This window comes from Procambarus clarkii, chromosome 59, assembly GCF_040958095.1.
Source record: "Procambarus clarkii isolate CNS0578487 chromosome 59, FALCON_Pclarkii_2.0, whole genome shotgun sequence".
Lineage (NCBI taxonomy): Eukaryota > Metazoa > Arthropoda > Malacostraca > Decapoda > Cambaridae > Procambarus > Procambarus clarkii.
In genome coordinates, this window is record NC_091208.1 from 21739982 (window position 1) to 21757842 (window position 17861).

Consider the following 17861-nt stretch of genomic DNA (forward strand, 5'->3'; position numbering starts at 1 on the left):
TGCCAGTCCCATCAACAAATGTTCTCCAGAGGCACACCTGCGGGCCTTCCCGCCATCCCCATGTGGCGCCGTGTCTGTCCACCACCTGTGCCGGTCCCCCACACCTACACACGATACACAAGATCCAGAACCACTCCAGGAGACTGACTGGTTTGTCCTTGAAAAAAAGAATATAGCTGTTCCTTTAGTAACTCTCAAAATCTGGAAGCTAATGAAGAATTTTTGGAATGAATTGCCGGAGTTTGTTAGCACAAAGGCAGTGTTCGGGTGTCACGCGTCCAAGAAGTGCATGCACAAGGAAGTCAAAAGTATAAACCGTCTCTTGGAGCAACTTCACGCTAGATTAAGATGGATTACTCCAGTCATCAACAAGGATTGTAGAACAATGTGTGATCATGACCTCAGTGTTGAGGACTACGCTTTTCAGGAGGCTGTAGAACACATGAAGTCTTGGCTTGTCAAATTTTTCATGGAATGCGAGTTCATAGGCTTCAACATGAGCAGTTTGTCGTCTTACAACTTAAACAGTACCTTGACAGTGCTAAACTCCAGTACGGTCTCCACTTGCAGTGAGGCCGTTGATAGGGACAGTCTCCAGCAGTCTTGTAAAACCGGGCAAATTCTTGATACAAAACCTTCATTTACAGAAGGGAACCTGGAAGATTGCCCAACTGTAATTAAAAATGATTTGCTTTACTGGCTGTGGCAAGCAGTAAACTCAGACATGGATGAAGAATTAATAGTCCATTTCACAGCGTCACATTACAGTCTGCAGGAAGTCCATCAGTCTAGAACCATACTTGCTTCCTATAATTTCTCCTTGTCGTATATGAAGGGGGTGAGAGGCATCCTGTTTGAGATGCTGTCGGCCCTTCGCTCAGTAATAAACACGCAGAACAAGACCATCCCAAAGTTTGTAAGTGTTGATGTTAATAACAGACCGTCAGTGCGACCCATGAAGGCATCGAGTATAATAAAGGACCTGGAGGTGCTTGGGGACATGGCGCACACAATGACCACGAAGCTTAGTTGGCTGCTGCCAGAAGCTCGCCGTTACTCCTCCGCCATGGAAGCGGCTAGCAAGGGAACGCTTGAATCTCACTTGAGTGCTATTGGTAATACACTAGCCGATCTCAAAACTATGCTAGACTGGGAACTTGCTAGCTCACAACATGGCTCTGGGGCATCAGTTCTTGAGAAGCCGGTGTCTATGGCGTGCAGCCAGCCCGCCTACATGTACCATACACGCACCTCTGACGTGACACGTGGAGGTTTGTTACAGTGTACTGAAGCAGAGACCACAGGAGGATACTGGCCAGGTAATGATGGATCTATTGGCAGCTGGTATGGGGTCAACATGGGTGAAGCAAAGATGGTGGTGGCTCCCAGTAACACGCTCCTCCACTCAACGTATCCCCCCTACACGTCTCTCCGTGAGAAGCACCCACAGGTGTGCGCACATACCTCTCACCACCAACATATCACGGAGCAATGTGCCAAAGGTACTCTGTGAGTTACATAACCGTTCATGCCTCTATGCAAACAAATCAAAATATAAATATTTAATAATCGTATCTTTGTTTTATATAGTAAACACTCGTGAAGGAAACCACAAGCAGACATGTGCATATATGTAGAGTATACTTGTCTGCTGGTATTACAATACTTTACTGTAAATACTCCCAGCCCTATTTTATAGTCTAAAATATATTGAAATCAGAATGTCCTAGCCGGGCTCTTATAACGTGTATGACTTTTTAATGTTCGTATTGCCTTTTTGGTAACTAAATATTTTTGTAGGTTTACTATAGTAGACACGTGTATAGTAGTCCAAGGAATGGTTCAGTGTGCAGTCAAACTGAATGACTGTAGATGGTGTAGGGGCTGTGCTGTAGTGCGCGTATGGCAGTAGGTCGTGGGCCTGATACACACACCAAGCACTCAATGACTGTAGATGGTGTAGGGGGCTGTGCTGTAGTGCGCGTATGGCAGTAGGTCGTGGGCCTGATACACACACCAAGCACTCAATGACTACACGCGGCGTCAAAACCGTGTAGGATTCTAATGCAATATTTTCACAAGATTTAAACCACCCAGATGACTGAATCTGTCATTTTATCTAAATCAATGATTTAATGAAGTATTTGTATTTTATTATTATTATATTTTTTAATCGAATCCCATTTTATAAAGTAGTGAAAAATGAAACATAATCCCAGGACTTGATTATTAGTTTAATAGTTGGTGTAGTGAGAAATATTGTTTAATGATATCTGGTTGTGTAAATATACGGCATTTGCCTATATATATTATTGCTTTAAAATAATCGTTTCATATTTAAAAATTAGTACTGTACAGATGTTCAGCATTTTTGTTTTGTTTTAAGTGGTATAATTTCAGTAGCGTAATTTGGGTGGAGTATTAATGTTTAATTTCATTGCAGTAACAACGCCTCAGCCGCCCCAGAGACCGTGGATACCCCTCACAGAGTCCGACAGAACTAAACCTTCATGTGAGTACCAGCGCTCCTTGCCAACCCTGCTTCCTTAACACCACTCTCTACACACTTAACCCAACAGGTCAACATGCTCCTTTATTTTCTACCTGAACTAATTTGCTTCATTACTGAAAGTTTTTGCTTCATTCATTGCAACCTCTGTGGACATGGTCTAGATATTTGTAGATATTGCTGTGAGTGGACCTTTTTTTTTTCGGGGGGGGGGGGGGGAGAGAGGCATAGGTGAAGGGAACTATAGAAGTGGGAAATACAGTGAGAGGTATGAAAGCAGGCGGGCTGTCCGCCTTGCTGACACGATGTGTGGGTGTTGGCAGCTAAGCTAAGCTGGCTCCCTCTTGTCAGGGAGTTGTGAGTGTGTGAGAGGTTCTTCACATGTTTCACCATATATGGATGTCCATAGATGACGGACGGAGAGCTGTGGGAAGGGAGGCAGGGAGATGGGGGGGGGGGGGAGTGGGGTGGAGAAGGGGGTGGGTAGTGGGGAGGGAGTTGGGGGGGGTGGAGAGGCAGGGAGGGAGAGGCAGGGAGGGAGGGAGGGGGGTGGAGAGGCAGGGAGGGTGGAGAAGGGGGGGGAGGTGATCCTTCCCCCCTCCAACTTAATACAATCCAACTGAAAAGTGGAGTACCACAAGGTAGCTGCCTCTCTCCCACTCTATTCAACATGTATACAGCTGACCTACCCCAAGGTAGCTGCCTCTCTCCCACTCTATTCAACATGTATACAGCTGACCTACCCCAAGGTAGCTGCCTCTCTCCCACTCTATTCAACATGTATACAGCTGACCTACCCCAACATGGAGAATACATCACATACGCTGACGATGGGTGATTTGGGTGACGATGTCACTCAAATAATATGCCAACCGGGACCATCAAAGCCGCTACTAGGCGACAAGACCAAGGCAGCAATTGAACTCATAAACAACTTTGAGAAGCAATGGAAAATTAGCACAACTAAACAAGTTCCAGGTAATACACATTGCAAAAAGAAACCCGGACCCCATTATCCATGACAACAGCCCGATCCAATATGCAGAGGTAGGCAGAATACTGGGACCCATGATAAATAGAATAGGGATCAAAATTCATGTAAGGGACCGACTAAAAGCCAAAGCAGCCTTAGTAAAACTGAGGAGATTCCAAAGCCTCATTACAAACATTCAGATACACCTATATAAGGCTCTAGTTCGGCCGCATCTAGAGTATCCCCCAGTACCACTACTCACCTTGAAGAAAACTAACATGCAGACACTGCAAGCAGTGCAAAACAAGGCACTAATGGGGCACAAGGCACAAAACACCGTCCACCATATGATCAGACAATCCAGAAGCTTCATGAGCTCTTGAACATACAGCCACTAAACATCATACTACAGCACCAAGCCATCAGGGTGTGGAACACCATCGAAATGTTAGAAGACCCAATATTAGAAAGATTACTCAAAGATGAGATGCCCCGGTCCCACAGCTGGTGGCCCAAGAGCCTCGATTTACTAGATGAAAACCCCACCCCACAGTACATAATTCAAAGGTGAAACACTGACCAGAAATCCTTCCCCTTATAATTGGAAAAATGGAGTATGTGTGTGTGTATGTATGTGTATATGTATGTGTATATGTATAAATATGCATATAAATATATAATGTAAGTTTAGTAGTCTGTTTATGGGTATGATTTTGAAGACGGTGTGCCGTGGTCTATTCTGATTATCACTTAAGGGAAGGGTATTTGTTGCAAAAGCAAAGGTCCTTATGAACTTGATGTAATTTCTTTGTTAGTCCAAGTTGCAAAATGCACTAATGGGGGAGGGGGCACTTCAGCAGAGATCTGATCATCTTGTAGAAAAGGAGGTTTGCGTGCTCTGCTTTCTTGAACCTACACACACACATGCTTGCCAAGGTTGCTCTTGACCATCCCTACATGTATAAGTGTTTAGTGGGGACTAATACTCTTGATACTCATTTCATTGCCTAGTTCTGTATATTAATAGTTGTTTTGTGTTACAGGTATATTCACTGTGATGTGTTACAACGTGTTATGTGACAAGTATGCAACACGACAAATGTACGGGTACTGTCCTTCGTGGGCATTGGAGTGGGAATACAGGAAGAAAGGCATCATGGATGAGATCAAACACTACCTTGCAGACATCATAACTTTACAGGCAAGTGTTTTTTTTTTTTTTTTTTTTTATAGCTTGACCACTTGGTTACTTTCTTAGACAAGGTCTTTATAACCCAACCTACACATGAGAAATGAAGGAAAAGTATTGATATTTTGGACTGACCTGGACCCTATTCAGTCCAGACTTGATTGGGATCCAAGATTAACCGAAAGTCACTTTCATATAATTTAAAATTTGGGGGTTGGGCAATTAGTTTCTAGCCACATTATTGTGACTTGTTCTCTGCACAAGAACTTTGTTCCCAAATGGACAAGACTTGACCCATTCAATAGAAGTCTACATTTCAAAACTGGCATAAGAGATCTTTTCAAACTGCCATATCCTGGTATAGTATAGGAAAGAGACTGCAAACTTGTCAATCCAATCCTGAAATAACCTTGATTATTTTTTTTTTTTAATACACACCACAAAGTCGTTTCAAATTTAGAAATCTGCTTGTAGCCCCCTCTAATGTGTGTTAACTTCATGAAGTCTTGTAATATTTGTGCAAGATTTTTGCAAATTTACAGAAATTTAGAAATTTACATTTCTTGTATGCATTCACATTGTTGGTAATGATTTATTACATAGTTACAGTACTGATGTGATGATTAAAGTAATAACTGTTTTGTACTTGCAGGAGGTAGAAACAGACCAGTTCTTCAACTTTTTTCTTCCTGAACTAAAGAATGATGGTTATGATGGAATTTTCTCACCAAAGTCTAGAGCAAAGCACATGTCTGAAAATGAAAGAAAATACGTTGACGGTTGCGCCATCTTCTGGAGAACTAGCAAGTGAGTATTTGTGAATTGAATATTTTTAGTGTAGAAATATGATATTAATATTTGGCTTACTCTTGGCCTCACCCCTCCCATTACAGTAACTAAATACAGTACACTGTACTTCCAACCAATTGTGAAAAAACAAATAATGGTACAGTAGGAATGAGAGATATAGTAAAAAAATTATTCCTTGCACTATTGCTGGTCTGGTGTGTGCATAGTTCTGCTCAGAAACCAATTTTGTTGTCACTTCCTGCATGTTTTCAAAAATGTTTGTATGCCATTGAGCTATTTACACTATCTTAAACAGTTGTTGTACAGGTATGTGTACAGTATTGAAAGTAGGATATATATTATACAGTAGTGAAAATATTGTCTTAATATTTACAAAATGATAGCACCGTTTTATTTTAATGGTAGAGGTAATACTTTATAAGCTGATGCCGTGTGTTACCCGCCTCTTGGCAATACAAATCGGTTCCTATGATGATGCCTGTGGCCAATATAGTTCCTTAAAGAACAAATTATACAGTATTAGATTCTGCAGACCAATATTGTACTGTACTACAGTTTATTTATTTACAATTTTGTGTAGAGGTTAAAGTTTTAGGTTGTGACCAGTGACTGTTTTTATTGATGACATGCAGTAGGCACCTTGTTATGACTTATGGGGGGCTCCATGATTTTTAGGAACATAGTTTCCTCTTGAGCAGTTACAGCCTATTGGCAGAGCCTCATTCTTTGAATTAATTCATAAATATAACTCATTTTAGTTGAAATATTCCTATGTTTGTGCATATTTGCTTAGCAATAAAGGTTGAATATTTTACGTAATGTACACATCGTATGGTTGAATAAGTGATCATAATCTTCCAGAGGAGTAAATTAAGTGTGTGTTGCCAGAGGTTTGAGGCTAGAAGTGACAAGAAAATACATTACAAATTATTTATCATTGTAGATAATGTAAAATAACTTGGTGTAGAATGTTTTGATATTTAAAATGCTTAAGTGATTATACTTGTTTACCAGATTATATTTTCACTGTTAAGATAGTGAGTGCAAACCTCAAACACCTGTTCCAGTCTACTTAGCAGAAAAGTTTCACTGTTAGCCAGATTGTGGAATATGTTAAGGAATTTAGTTTTTTTTTCTTGTTTTCCTAAAAGAGCATGGATCTAGAGAATGGCATTTTATATTTTCAGGTTTACCCTGGTCAAAGAGCGATTGATAGAGTTCAACCAGTTAGCAATGGCAAATCATGATGGATCAGAAGACATGTTGAACCGTGTCATGACGAAGGACAACATTGGCCTTGCTGCACTACTGGAGACCAAGGAAGCAGCTTGGGAGAACACAGGTGAGTTGCACAAATGTAACCGGGAGATCAGTTGTGTAGTCTTTATGTATGTGTTGCTTTTATCACATTAAACAAATATTTTAATGTTATTTTCATCAGTATTTTGAGATTTGTTTCCCAATTCTTGTTCTTTGCATTTAGTTTATAGAGTACTGTGTGTTTTGTTATATATTGTGACTTTATTGTTAATATTGACGTGTAATTATTTTAATCATAAATGTACAATTAATGGGCCAGCCAGAGGTTTAGGGCCCATGCAGGAATATTCCTGAAAAAAAAAACAGAATATGGTAAGACTGGGCTTTTAACAGCAGCAGTAATAGATATCCTCTTAATATGAATTAATTATTTTTAATCTGTAAGTGGCCGACAGAAGTAGTGTTTGCTATTAGACATACAAGGTATTGGAGAGTAGTAACCTAACTCAATACTGTTACAACTTTGTGTAGGATTCCTTTAGTGCACAGGAAATTTAAATTAATGATGTGCTTTGAATAATATTTTATTTTTCATCCTAGAAGTTCTGCCAGACAAATCCCAAGTGAACCAATCTGTGCTAGTTTGTACAGCCCATATTCATTGGGACCCCGAGTTTTGTGACGTCAAACTCATCCAGGTATGTCATCATTTCATCCGTCGTGTAATGTATATTCTATACTTTGTAGCATCTGTAATGAATTGACATTCACAAGTTTATAAACGAATGCTGTATTCTTTTGACTTCACAAACTATATGCACAAATAGGAAATGTATTGAGTGAAACTGGTTTCTTTCAGACAATCATGTTGATGAGCGAGATACGGCAAATAATTGGTCAAATTGTTGATGAATCGCAGCACAGATCAAGATTGGGTAGAAAAATAGACCCTGGTTCCATTCAGCTTCTCTTGTGTGGTGACCTCAACTCGCTCCCAGATTCAGGCAAGTTCTGGAATAATTGCAGTACAGTACATAGTAGGTAAAGGCTATTTGATTCTACAATAATGTGCACAGAAGATATGGTGAACTGATGTAATTTTTTGTAGTTGTGTAATTTTGATCTGCTTTCCTTACATTCCTCTTACATTTTCCTCCTGGCTTATGCCTTCACACTCCATGAAAATAGGAAATGGGTTGAAAGATGTGATCATACTGTGTGATATAAATAAGTGGATTTTATCAGATCTTACCAAGCCATTGATGAAAGGGCAGAGGAGTATTGATTTATTGTTTCCATAGACAGGAAAATACTTGCCATATAAATTGGAATGATAAAAGTAGGCTGGTTCTCACAGAAGACGAAATGGTTAAAGAATAAAATTTGATGGTTGGCTGATGTAAGTAACTTGAAGTGATTTTGAAGCATTGTAGCAAGAGATGTAACCATGTACAGGCATACCTCAGAATAAGAGTTTAATCCGTTCCTGGAGACGCCTCGCCTTCCGAAAACTCGCATTCCGAAGTTAATTTCCCCATAAGAAATAAAGGGAAATGAATTAATCCGTTCCTGACTACCCCAAAAACCCCACATCAAACTAAATTTTTATACCTAATTCATCTAAATAAACCTACAAAACTGTGTTCCAGTTATTACTTACCTTGCTGTCGAGTGCTGTAGGCGTATGGAAGATGGTGAGGAGGGGGAGGAGGAGAGGAGTTACTGTTTGGAAGGGGAGTCCCCTTCCATAATCACATCACATAACCCCATGCCTTGTAACACTATGGATACCACTTCTCCTTCTAAATTTTTCAAACCAGCCCCTGCTTGCCTTAAACTCTTTCTTATCTGCATCACTTGTTACAGGGGTATTCTTTAGAAGGTCTTCGTGCAACACCCTGGCTTTCTCACAAATAATGGCCTCCGAAACACTATCACCCCTCAACTCCTTGTTGTGTATCCAAATTAATAACAACTTTTCCACTTCTTAAGTATTTGTGGTCTTTGTGCCGTTAATGTTCTTACTCCTTTTGCCACTTTAGCACCCATAATCTTATTTTTCTTCTTAAGTATAGTGCATATTGTTGATGTGGCTTTGTTGTACTGCCTACAAAGTTCAACAACACGTGTACCGTTCTCATGCTTCCGAATGATCTCTTGTTTCTCCTCTATTGTCATCCTCACATGAGCTTTCTGGCCTTTATCCTTACCACTGGCTTTCTTGGGACCCATGGTGAGATATATAATAACAAATTGTATAGACAAATCACCAAAAATCCAACAAAACACTGAAAATCCGCGAGAAGAATTGATGTGGGGGTAGTCACTGAGCGCGAGACAATAATAAACTGAGGGGCGGCGACGATCGCCGAACCACCACGCGCTAGGTCGGCTGTACGCGTATCAACAAACTCGCGTCCAAACTCGCCTCCCGAAGTAACCATCGCCTTCCGAGACAAATTTTTGGAGTAAATACACCTCGCCTTCCGAAAACCTCGCATACAGGGACAATCGCATTCCGAGGTACCACTGTACTGTAAATTGGTGTCAAGTGAGGGAGAGACAAGTGTTGAATGCTAAGCTGGTGTTACACCAACTTGTAAACTGAACCTATTTGGCTGCGAAAACATTCTCGAGATCCTGTCCCCCACAGTCGCTCCCATTGCTTGCTTGCATCAAAGCCTTGAGAGAGAAGGCCACCAAAAATATAATACAGTATTAAGAAAAATGAAGATGTGGCCGGGACTTGACTGTGGGCAAAGAACTGCTAGAGGGCCGGGCCGGGTCAGAGTACCCCACAATTGAATCGAGACTCGTTCCAGTATGCAGCATGTACAGCTCATTTCAGGATAGCAATAGGTATCCCATTTGCAGTATTGTACTTCTGCTTGAGTCTTCTGTTCTTTCAAGGATGGGTTGGGTGTTACTACTATAATTATTGTTTAATAAAGTGCGTGTTTCATCCTGTTACTGCATGTTGTGTGTAGTATTTTGAAAGATCTTTTACATTAGTGTGATGAGGCAACATTTTTTCAGAAAAGACAGGTATAAGCCATATTATGATACAATAATTGTTTTGAAACAAATTTTTGTTTTATAGCCATTAATTAGTACAGTATACTGAATCCGGAAAATCATGTTCTTTAATTTAATTTAATATTTTTAACTGATAAACAATAGCTGCTTAACAACTGCTGGATATAACTACTATAAATAATTAACTGGGTTTAATTTAAATTGACTTGTTCAAAAAAGTTAATGGTACCATGTAGGAAAATTATGATCTTGTTCCTTTACATTTAGTTGAACTCTGTACTCCAAAGGCAGTATTCACTTCCTACATGATGACTTAGAATATTCCTGCAGGGCTTCACGTTTAGCATACAGTTATTTACTTGGTCTTATTGTCCTGTCTTGAAAGTAAAGATGTAAATTATAAACTCCTTAAATTCAAATAAATAATTGGCATTTCTCCTGTTTTAGGTGTTGTTGAGTTCTTAACAAAAGGCAGTGTTTCTATGGACCATGAAGACTTCAAGGGTTTTGGGTACAAGACCTGCCTACAGAAGATAGCAATGACCAAGAACAATAATTCCTTGGTTAACTCAAGTGCTAACATTTATACCCACAACTATAGGCTCTCTGCAGCATACGACTTCGCAATCATGGCATATACAAATTATACGTAAGTGTCGCCTATCGCCATTTGATTAATGAAGTAAACGTCTATGAAGAGAGAGTTGGTTAGTGGTACCAGTCATATCGGATATCTTTTACAGGCAGCACTGATGCATCATATCTGCCTCCTGCTGCTCTTACCCCTAGCTTGGCCTAATTTAAATTACCATACTTTAGTTGCATTAAATTTACTTCTTCACTTGCTTTTCCTCATATTTATTCCACATATTTATTAGTGTTTGGCTTGCTCCAAAAATGTACTTGTGTATGGTGCCAAGATAGTATTGATACCCTTTTTGACATTACATTTTAATTTAAACCTTACCTGAAATATATCTCTAATATATTGTTACATACTTCACCCCCTCATGACCCCACTCCTTCACCCAACCATACTGTCGTGTGTGAAGTAATTGGTGTCCATTAATTTTAGGCAATAGTTACCCATTTACTACATTCATCCATGTTTGTATTAAGTGCAATAATAATAAACATTTTTGTGTACACAAGTGCACGTCATTTTTCTATTTTGTTTCTAATACTGTACTGTAGCACTTTTTTGTGTAGTACACCTGAATGGTATTATGTTGATGCTTGTGTCCATTTATTGTACCCAAACATTTTTCATTCAGTTCACTGCCAGTACTCTATTGCCTCCTGTTTCCAAATACATTCTCATCTTTATCATCTAACAGTTTAAACTTTGCCTCTCTTTCCCCCCCCCCCCCCCTCCCCTCCTTCATTCCCTGCCAACTACAAATACCAATGAAGGGGCAAAAGTTACAACCCCAACCCTAGACAAGTGAGAGCAAATGTCTCGTTCTTTCCACTGAAGTGTTCCTAATTATCAATGAATGATATTGCATTAACTTTGCAGCATTCATCTAGTCAGCAGTTGACTCAATTGCTCTAGACAGCCATTTTTTTGACTCCCATTCATGTAAGAATGCCATATATGAAAGGGAAACCTTCATTTGCTCGTAACTCAATGGGTGTCTTAAATTTGTACTAGTGTCTGACTCCTAACTTAATTCTGAATTCAATTCTTAAATTATTACTTTAAGTTGAAATACTATACTTTTGCAAGTTTTTAATGAAATTCTATTTAATTCCTTGCATATATAGAATTTTAAATTGGATTCTGATAATGTATCAGTTTCTGATATTTGGATTTATTTACTCCATAAATTTTCTTGTAAGATCCTTGGGGAAAAAAATAGGTGAATAAAGAAAAATGCCTAAAATTAACTCTCTAATATTTTGAATAAATAGTTTTGGGTGTAATGATATCAATTTCTCTAAACTTTTCATTAAAAGTTTAGTAACAAGGTTTATTATTTTAAGAAATAAAAGCCGGCGAGATGTCGTATTTTTGTAATTAAAGGAACTTATAAGAACCCAATTCTCGTACATATACCGTGCGTGATGAGACTTCATGTGACATCTGTCATACTCTGAGGGTTAATGGGTATAAATAAGTCATTTTGGTGTATTATGAGTATAAAGTGGCACTTGTAGAATTTAAATGGACATAGAATGGAAGTAGAATGGAAGTTCATTATTGGAGGTAGAAAATGATTTATAGTATTAATTATAAATTCTGGCTTTCAGGTATGACTTCAAAGGGATTATAGACTACATCTTCCACAGTTCTGATACCATGTCATCTCTAGGAGTTTTAGGGCCAATTGACCCTGACTGGTTTAGAGAGAACAAGGTCATGGGTTGTCCACACCCTCATATCCCATCAGGTAAGAAACCTTACGTGTACATGTCTACTTTAGTGTAGTGTAGTTACGTGTACATGTCTACTGTTCATCTTTCTTGCAAATACAATATGATGTGGACAATTTTAACTTCATCCCCATTTCCTTCATAGTGTGTAAGGCAGTAAGGTAAACACTAACCCAAATATTAGTTAAATATTCAAGAGTGACCAACCTCTGACACTGGAATATCAGGGGAAACCTAGTACATTAGAGCATACATCGGCAGTGGTTGGGCCAAGCACATACCTGGTTTAGGAATTCTCACCAATTTTACAATTCTCAGAGCCTGCCCAGCATAAAAAACTTTTGCCTTTGTCTTATTCTATGAGGGTATCTGTGGTATGTAAGGGGTACCTTAGGTTTTTTCTACTAACACCACCTTCCTACTGCTGTAGTAGGTGGGGAAACTTCTCTGACTAGACTGCACATTGGCCACATGTTTAACTTTTTCATCAGATAACTAAAGGCAACATTGAAATTATTGTAGCATTGTCTAATACAGTTAATTCTGTATTGTATATAAATCAATATGCATCAAAATTTGTCATTTTGAATATTGCATTTTACCCACTATTCCTATAGTTTTTGTCGTCTCCATGAAAGGGCTTCCCTGTCCCCATGAAAGGGCTTCCCTACCCCATGGAAAGGGCCTAACACAGTAATGCTTCTCATTGGTTTGCCAAAATAAGTTTGCATAATAACCTTTCCAAGACACCCATGTTTGTCCATTCTCTTGAAAGTAAAATTTGTATACCGTAGTACATGTAAGTAGGTAATGACTAATAATGTTGAGAATGGATTAAAATCTTTATTCAGAAATGGGCATATTAACAGGTTGGTCATTCATTATTTGTAAAGAATTTTTTAATGATTGTGTGGACATAAGTGGATGGTATGTTACACGGACAATATATAACGCGTGTCTTTCATGAAAAATTCAAGGGGTGATGCATGAGAAGTGATTGAATAGCTAGTTAAATTTATAAATTAAGAATTTATTAATCATTTTGCATTTTATAAAGTACTGTACAAGTAAATTTGGGTTAGTGTAAATTTTTCTTGTTGTACCTTATTAATTTTTTAATTTTTTAAATTTCAGATCACTTTTCTCTACTAGTACAACTCGAGATGCGACCTGTGTCTTTGACACTGAACCACCCAAATGGCCTCCTCCATAGGTAGCCAGTGGCAAGCTCCTCCACATCAAACACCTCTTGGGGGGCACAGTCCACTCATCAGTGGTCTTTGTATGAAGCCTATGTACCAGATGCATGTACAGTCCGTACCAGAGCTCCTAACACGGATACCTGTGACTCCACAGGGGTTTTAATATACTGTGATGGAAGTCCATGCCCAGATTCATTTTTGGCTGTAAGTTGTTGTGATGAAGTCAAATGAAAATTGGGCTTCACCTCAGGATCTTCATCTTGAGAGACAAAGACTGTGTAGGTCCCTTCCTTGTGTCGTGCTCCGTGCAGCAGTTGCCCTATCACCTGCCAGACCAATGAGGCCTTGTTCATGTGTTTTAAGGAGCACACTCTACAAGAGCATTTTCTGTGGCACTGGGACAAATTTTCATTTTTTTTAATGAGCCTAGATAATAGTCATTTTATGGGTGTCACGGTACAAAAAGCATTAAGGTATGAGGTTTTATGCATGAATGGATATAGTAAAGCAGATTCTAAAGTAAGTGGGGCTGGAACTTGTACAAAAAATAGAGCTGATATTTAGGTCTGATAAATAAAAGAAAATGGAAAAAAAAACTGTGCCCCTTAACTCGCCTTTGGCTTCCCGGCTCGTTTGTGTCGCCTGCGGGACGAGCACAAGAGCTTAAGCCACCTCGATCTCACTTGTGTGTTTTGATGGGCCCAGCTTCCCTACCTCCTAACCTTCCACTTATCCCCAAAACCTTAAACTTGCTTTTCCTGTGCACCATCTTTATCTAAAACTTACTATTGTTTTGCCACATTTTAAAACTTTCCCACTGCATTTGTTGGGCTGGGACCATCCTCATTTTATCATGTCTCGTCTACTGTATTTCGCCTCACTGCCATTATCACCACCACCTGTATCATAAATCCACCACCACCTGCATCATATACCACTTCCTTCTATCTTCCTCCCAAAATCATAACTAGCGTAGGCCACCCACAGCCTCTCCACCACTGTACAGTTGGCTGTTCTCATTGTCCAGGCTTCCTTTGCCTTGGTTCTTCGTCACTGCACATTCTTTCTCCCATTGATCATAACTAATACATCTCATAGCAATTTCCCATCATAAAAGAAACTACAGTTACTTGACTTGCATAGACATTAAACATTCAAAGTTTCCAGCCTTGTCTTTTTTCAGCCCGCTTACTCTTCATCTGGTAGTTTTATCTTCCCTCAGAAAATATCCAGCCCATGCCTCTTGTGCCACTTTTCCTTCCACAGGGCTGTTCCTCATTCCTTAAACATCTGAAACACGCACCGTGAACATTGGACTCTTTACTGCTTTGCTGTTCTGTTATTTCATCATTTGTGTACCTGGGGATTAGTTGAAAGCTTCAAGAATGCATCAGCAGGTGTATTACATACAAACTACTCTGATCATTAGTGCTTTGAAGTGTCATTCAATGTCAGCCATGAGTGGCCCTTCAGTTCTTTCTTAGACTAGGTTAGATTATTTATGAAATATTGAAAATACACTTTACTCCTTTATTTATGACATGCTATTAAAAGTACTAATTGACATATCTAAAGATAGATATAATAGTTTATATAATTGATTATCTGCAATTATGAAAGGGAGTATGATAGTTTTGCTTTCAATGAAAGACAAGAGAAGAATCTATTTTAGGGCAACTTATGGCTTTTTATTTTTTAATAATCCTTTCCATGGTATGTGAATGGATCTCCAACATTTTATAATATAGTAATTGCATGTTTTAGCCCATTTTTCTGACACTTGAAAGCACCAAAGATATAGAGGTTTTCCTGTACAATACTGGACCAGTCCTTTTGAAAATTAATCAGTATGGATGCATTTGGCTTTGCATAGGAAAATATAATACTTTTGTTCATATGATTGATATTGATGTATAATTTTTGCAAGTGTTGATGTTAATATTCACCATCATTGAGTTCAGTCTTCACTTTTTGTGTATTTTACCATTTGTCATTTGTTCCCTGTGGCATTCCTCATTGTCATCTATAAATAGGGCAGCAAAGATTTTCCGCAAACCTGGACGTTTTTCTTTTTTTCACTATTGCAGCATTTGGAGAGTTTATCATTTTTCATCATACAGATACATTAGCTTCATCAAAATTTCCTCAGATTTCTAATTGCTAATTGGCAGATAGTTTATTATATTGGAAATGTTTGTAAATATGTTCATTATACAAATGTGACAAACAGGGAAATAAATAGTCATAACCTTTGTCTAACAATAATGTTTTTCTACAACCAGGATACACAGAATCGCCTCTCAATCTGGATTTAAATTATCTTCAGGTACACATCATCGGACATTTTAGTTCAGCTTCACACAATTCAAATAACTTTGGACCCAATTTTAGAATATCTCTTGATTACTTAAGGTTAGTAATAACATCAAGGCTGTCAGGAGTATGCATTGAAGTGTATTTACATCATTGATATTGTACGTTTCATGAAATTATTTAAAGTGGTTGAACCTGAGTCAGGTTAATGTGTACATGAGGAAGAAATGATCTGTTAGTTTTCCATATAGCATAGTGGACAAATAACTGATGGACATGTTTCTTCAGGCTGTCCTCACACTTAACTACTACTGGCTACTCTCTAATAGAGCTATTAAGAAGTTAAATATCTGGAAATGGTATTGGGAATAATGGAAGGTATGTCTTTTTAGATATTGAACATCTATATCCACCTTAAATCTACTTTTGTTAACTTGTCCTTTTACTGTATTGTGGAGTTGATAATGCATTTTAACAGGATGCAATTTTCTACATCTTGTGCTAGTAGAGAGTGGCCAGTGTTGGTAGCCGAGCGTCGTCATTGTCCTGTGCCGGCAAAAGTTGTAATCACCAGGTAATACTCGTTGTATTTGGATTTTGATGAGGAAATAGTTTGTACCCACAAACTTTCCAGAGCTATTTGCTTGTATGAAAAAAGGAAGGAGCTATGCTTAGCTTCCCATATTTGTGGTAATTTTCCTGTGTCCTCAAACAAATTATATTTTATATAAAGACTGGTATAATTAATCTAGACAATGAGCTACATGAAGGTTATGAATTGTTTGTAACTGTTGTGAGGCTTCTTGAAGCACCTAGTCAGCAGATCTTCGGGTATACTCTGGTGACAGTTTGCAACTATTCTAAAGTAACACAGGCTACAAATGACTGCCATCAAAATTGTCAACCTTTTGTTTGAGATTTTCTAATGTTAGGTCTCGAGTAAAGTTTTTATACACAGGACCTCTTATAGAGGCTTATGAACAAATGTTTGACTGCTTTATATTTGTAGCCTATGACCTTCTTTGTTGTTTTTGTAAGGCATAATGTGTAGTGAGAATGTTTGTAACTGGTTTTGGATTAGATGTGTCCTGTCCTTCATAAACACTGGAGGCTAGTCTGCTCCAGTGAGTCCGCTTGTGCCGACTTGGTACACGACCGCCCCACCGCAGCAGTCCCACCCACCCTGTCGGCCCATACCACATCTTCTCATACCTTGTTATTTACATCTATTTTTTTATAAATCATGGGTTCACTCACTCATAATTTACATATCATTTTGTGTAGATTCAGGATGGTTTTTTAGTGGCCTCAATTTTTTTACGGAGTTACTTTGGAGACTGTATTAAAACAAATTGTAGATATCTCCATTTTCTCGTTAAAAATTGTTGCTAGTAATTGTAGTTTTTTATGGATTACAAAGAGGTCATTGAACCAACCTGACAATAGGTTAGATACTTCTTGCACAAACCCATATGTTAGCCCAAGTTAGTATAGTACAGTACTTATAAATCTATACAGTTGTATTTTAGTGTTCATTTATATCATGTGCAAATCCTTTACAAATATCATGATTTATCTTCACTTAAGTTTCCCAAAGACTCCCGCGTGATTTAATGTGGGTGTAGTTTGGGCCAAATACCTACATTATGGTGAAGGCTGTGGTAGCACTCGTTGTAAAGGTTTATTTTTCAGGTGGTGCCATGGCCAATCCAAGCCAGCCCTCAACCCTGACCTCACTCAGCCTCTTGCAAGGCTATCATTTTTAACAGACATTTTTATTGTAGTTTATATTACTTCCCATTCAATAAAATCCCACTTATTGGGTAACTGTAAGTGGTAGTGTAGAATAGTTGTAGAATACAGATTTTATTAGTTTTAACCTATAAAATGTTTAGGCACATAAGTGTCCTAAATCAGAGGGCAGCTAGAGCCAAGCTTGAGGGCAGGCTGGAACAGGACCAAATATTGTAGGTATTGCAGTACTAGGGTTAAGTGGTCTGCCCCTTTAAATTTGGGCTAGTGTTGGTGGCGGTCCTCAGCAGTACAAAGTGTCTCCCGTGCCCCGTGCAATGGTCATTATCATTATTATTCTCGACGTCAGTTCACCACCCAGTCCTCACCCGACCACGCGGTAGCACACGCGTCTAGACATTTAGTAAGGTTAGGATTCAATAATAAAATATTGCAGATTAA

The 17861-nt window shown here is 38.7% G+C and overlaps 1 protein-coding gene across 2 annotated transcripts; it reads left to right on the top strand.

Moving 5' to 3' along the window:
* Nucleotides 1–17861, top strand: LOC138353685 (uncharacterized; the record flags this gene model as incomplete). 2 transcript variants are annotated; one of them, XM_069306965.1, is given in 10 exon segments in its annotated part: nt 1–1502; nt 2444–2512; nt 4526–4683; nt 5324–5478; nt 6669–6823; nt 7342–7439; nt 7601–7745; nt 10225–10426; nt 12031–12170; nt 13288–17861. In XM_069306965.1, coding segments are annotated over 10 exon segments (2707 nt in total), but the record flags the coding sequence as incomplete, so codon positions are not given.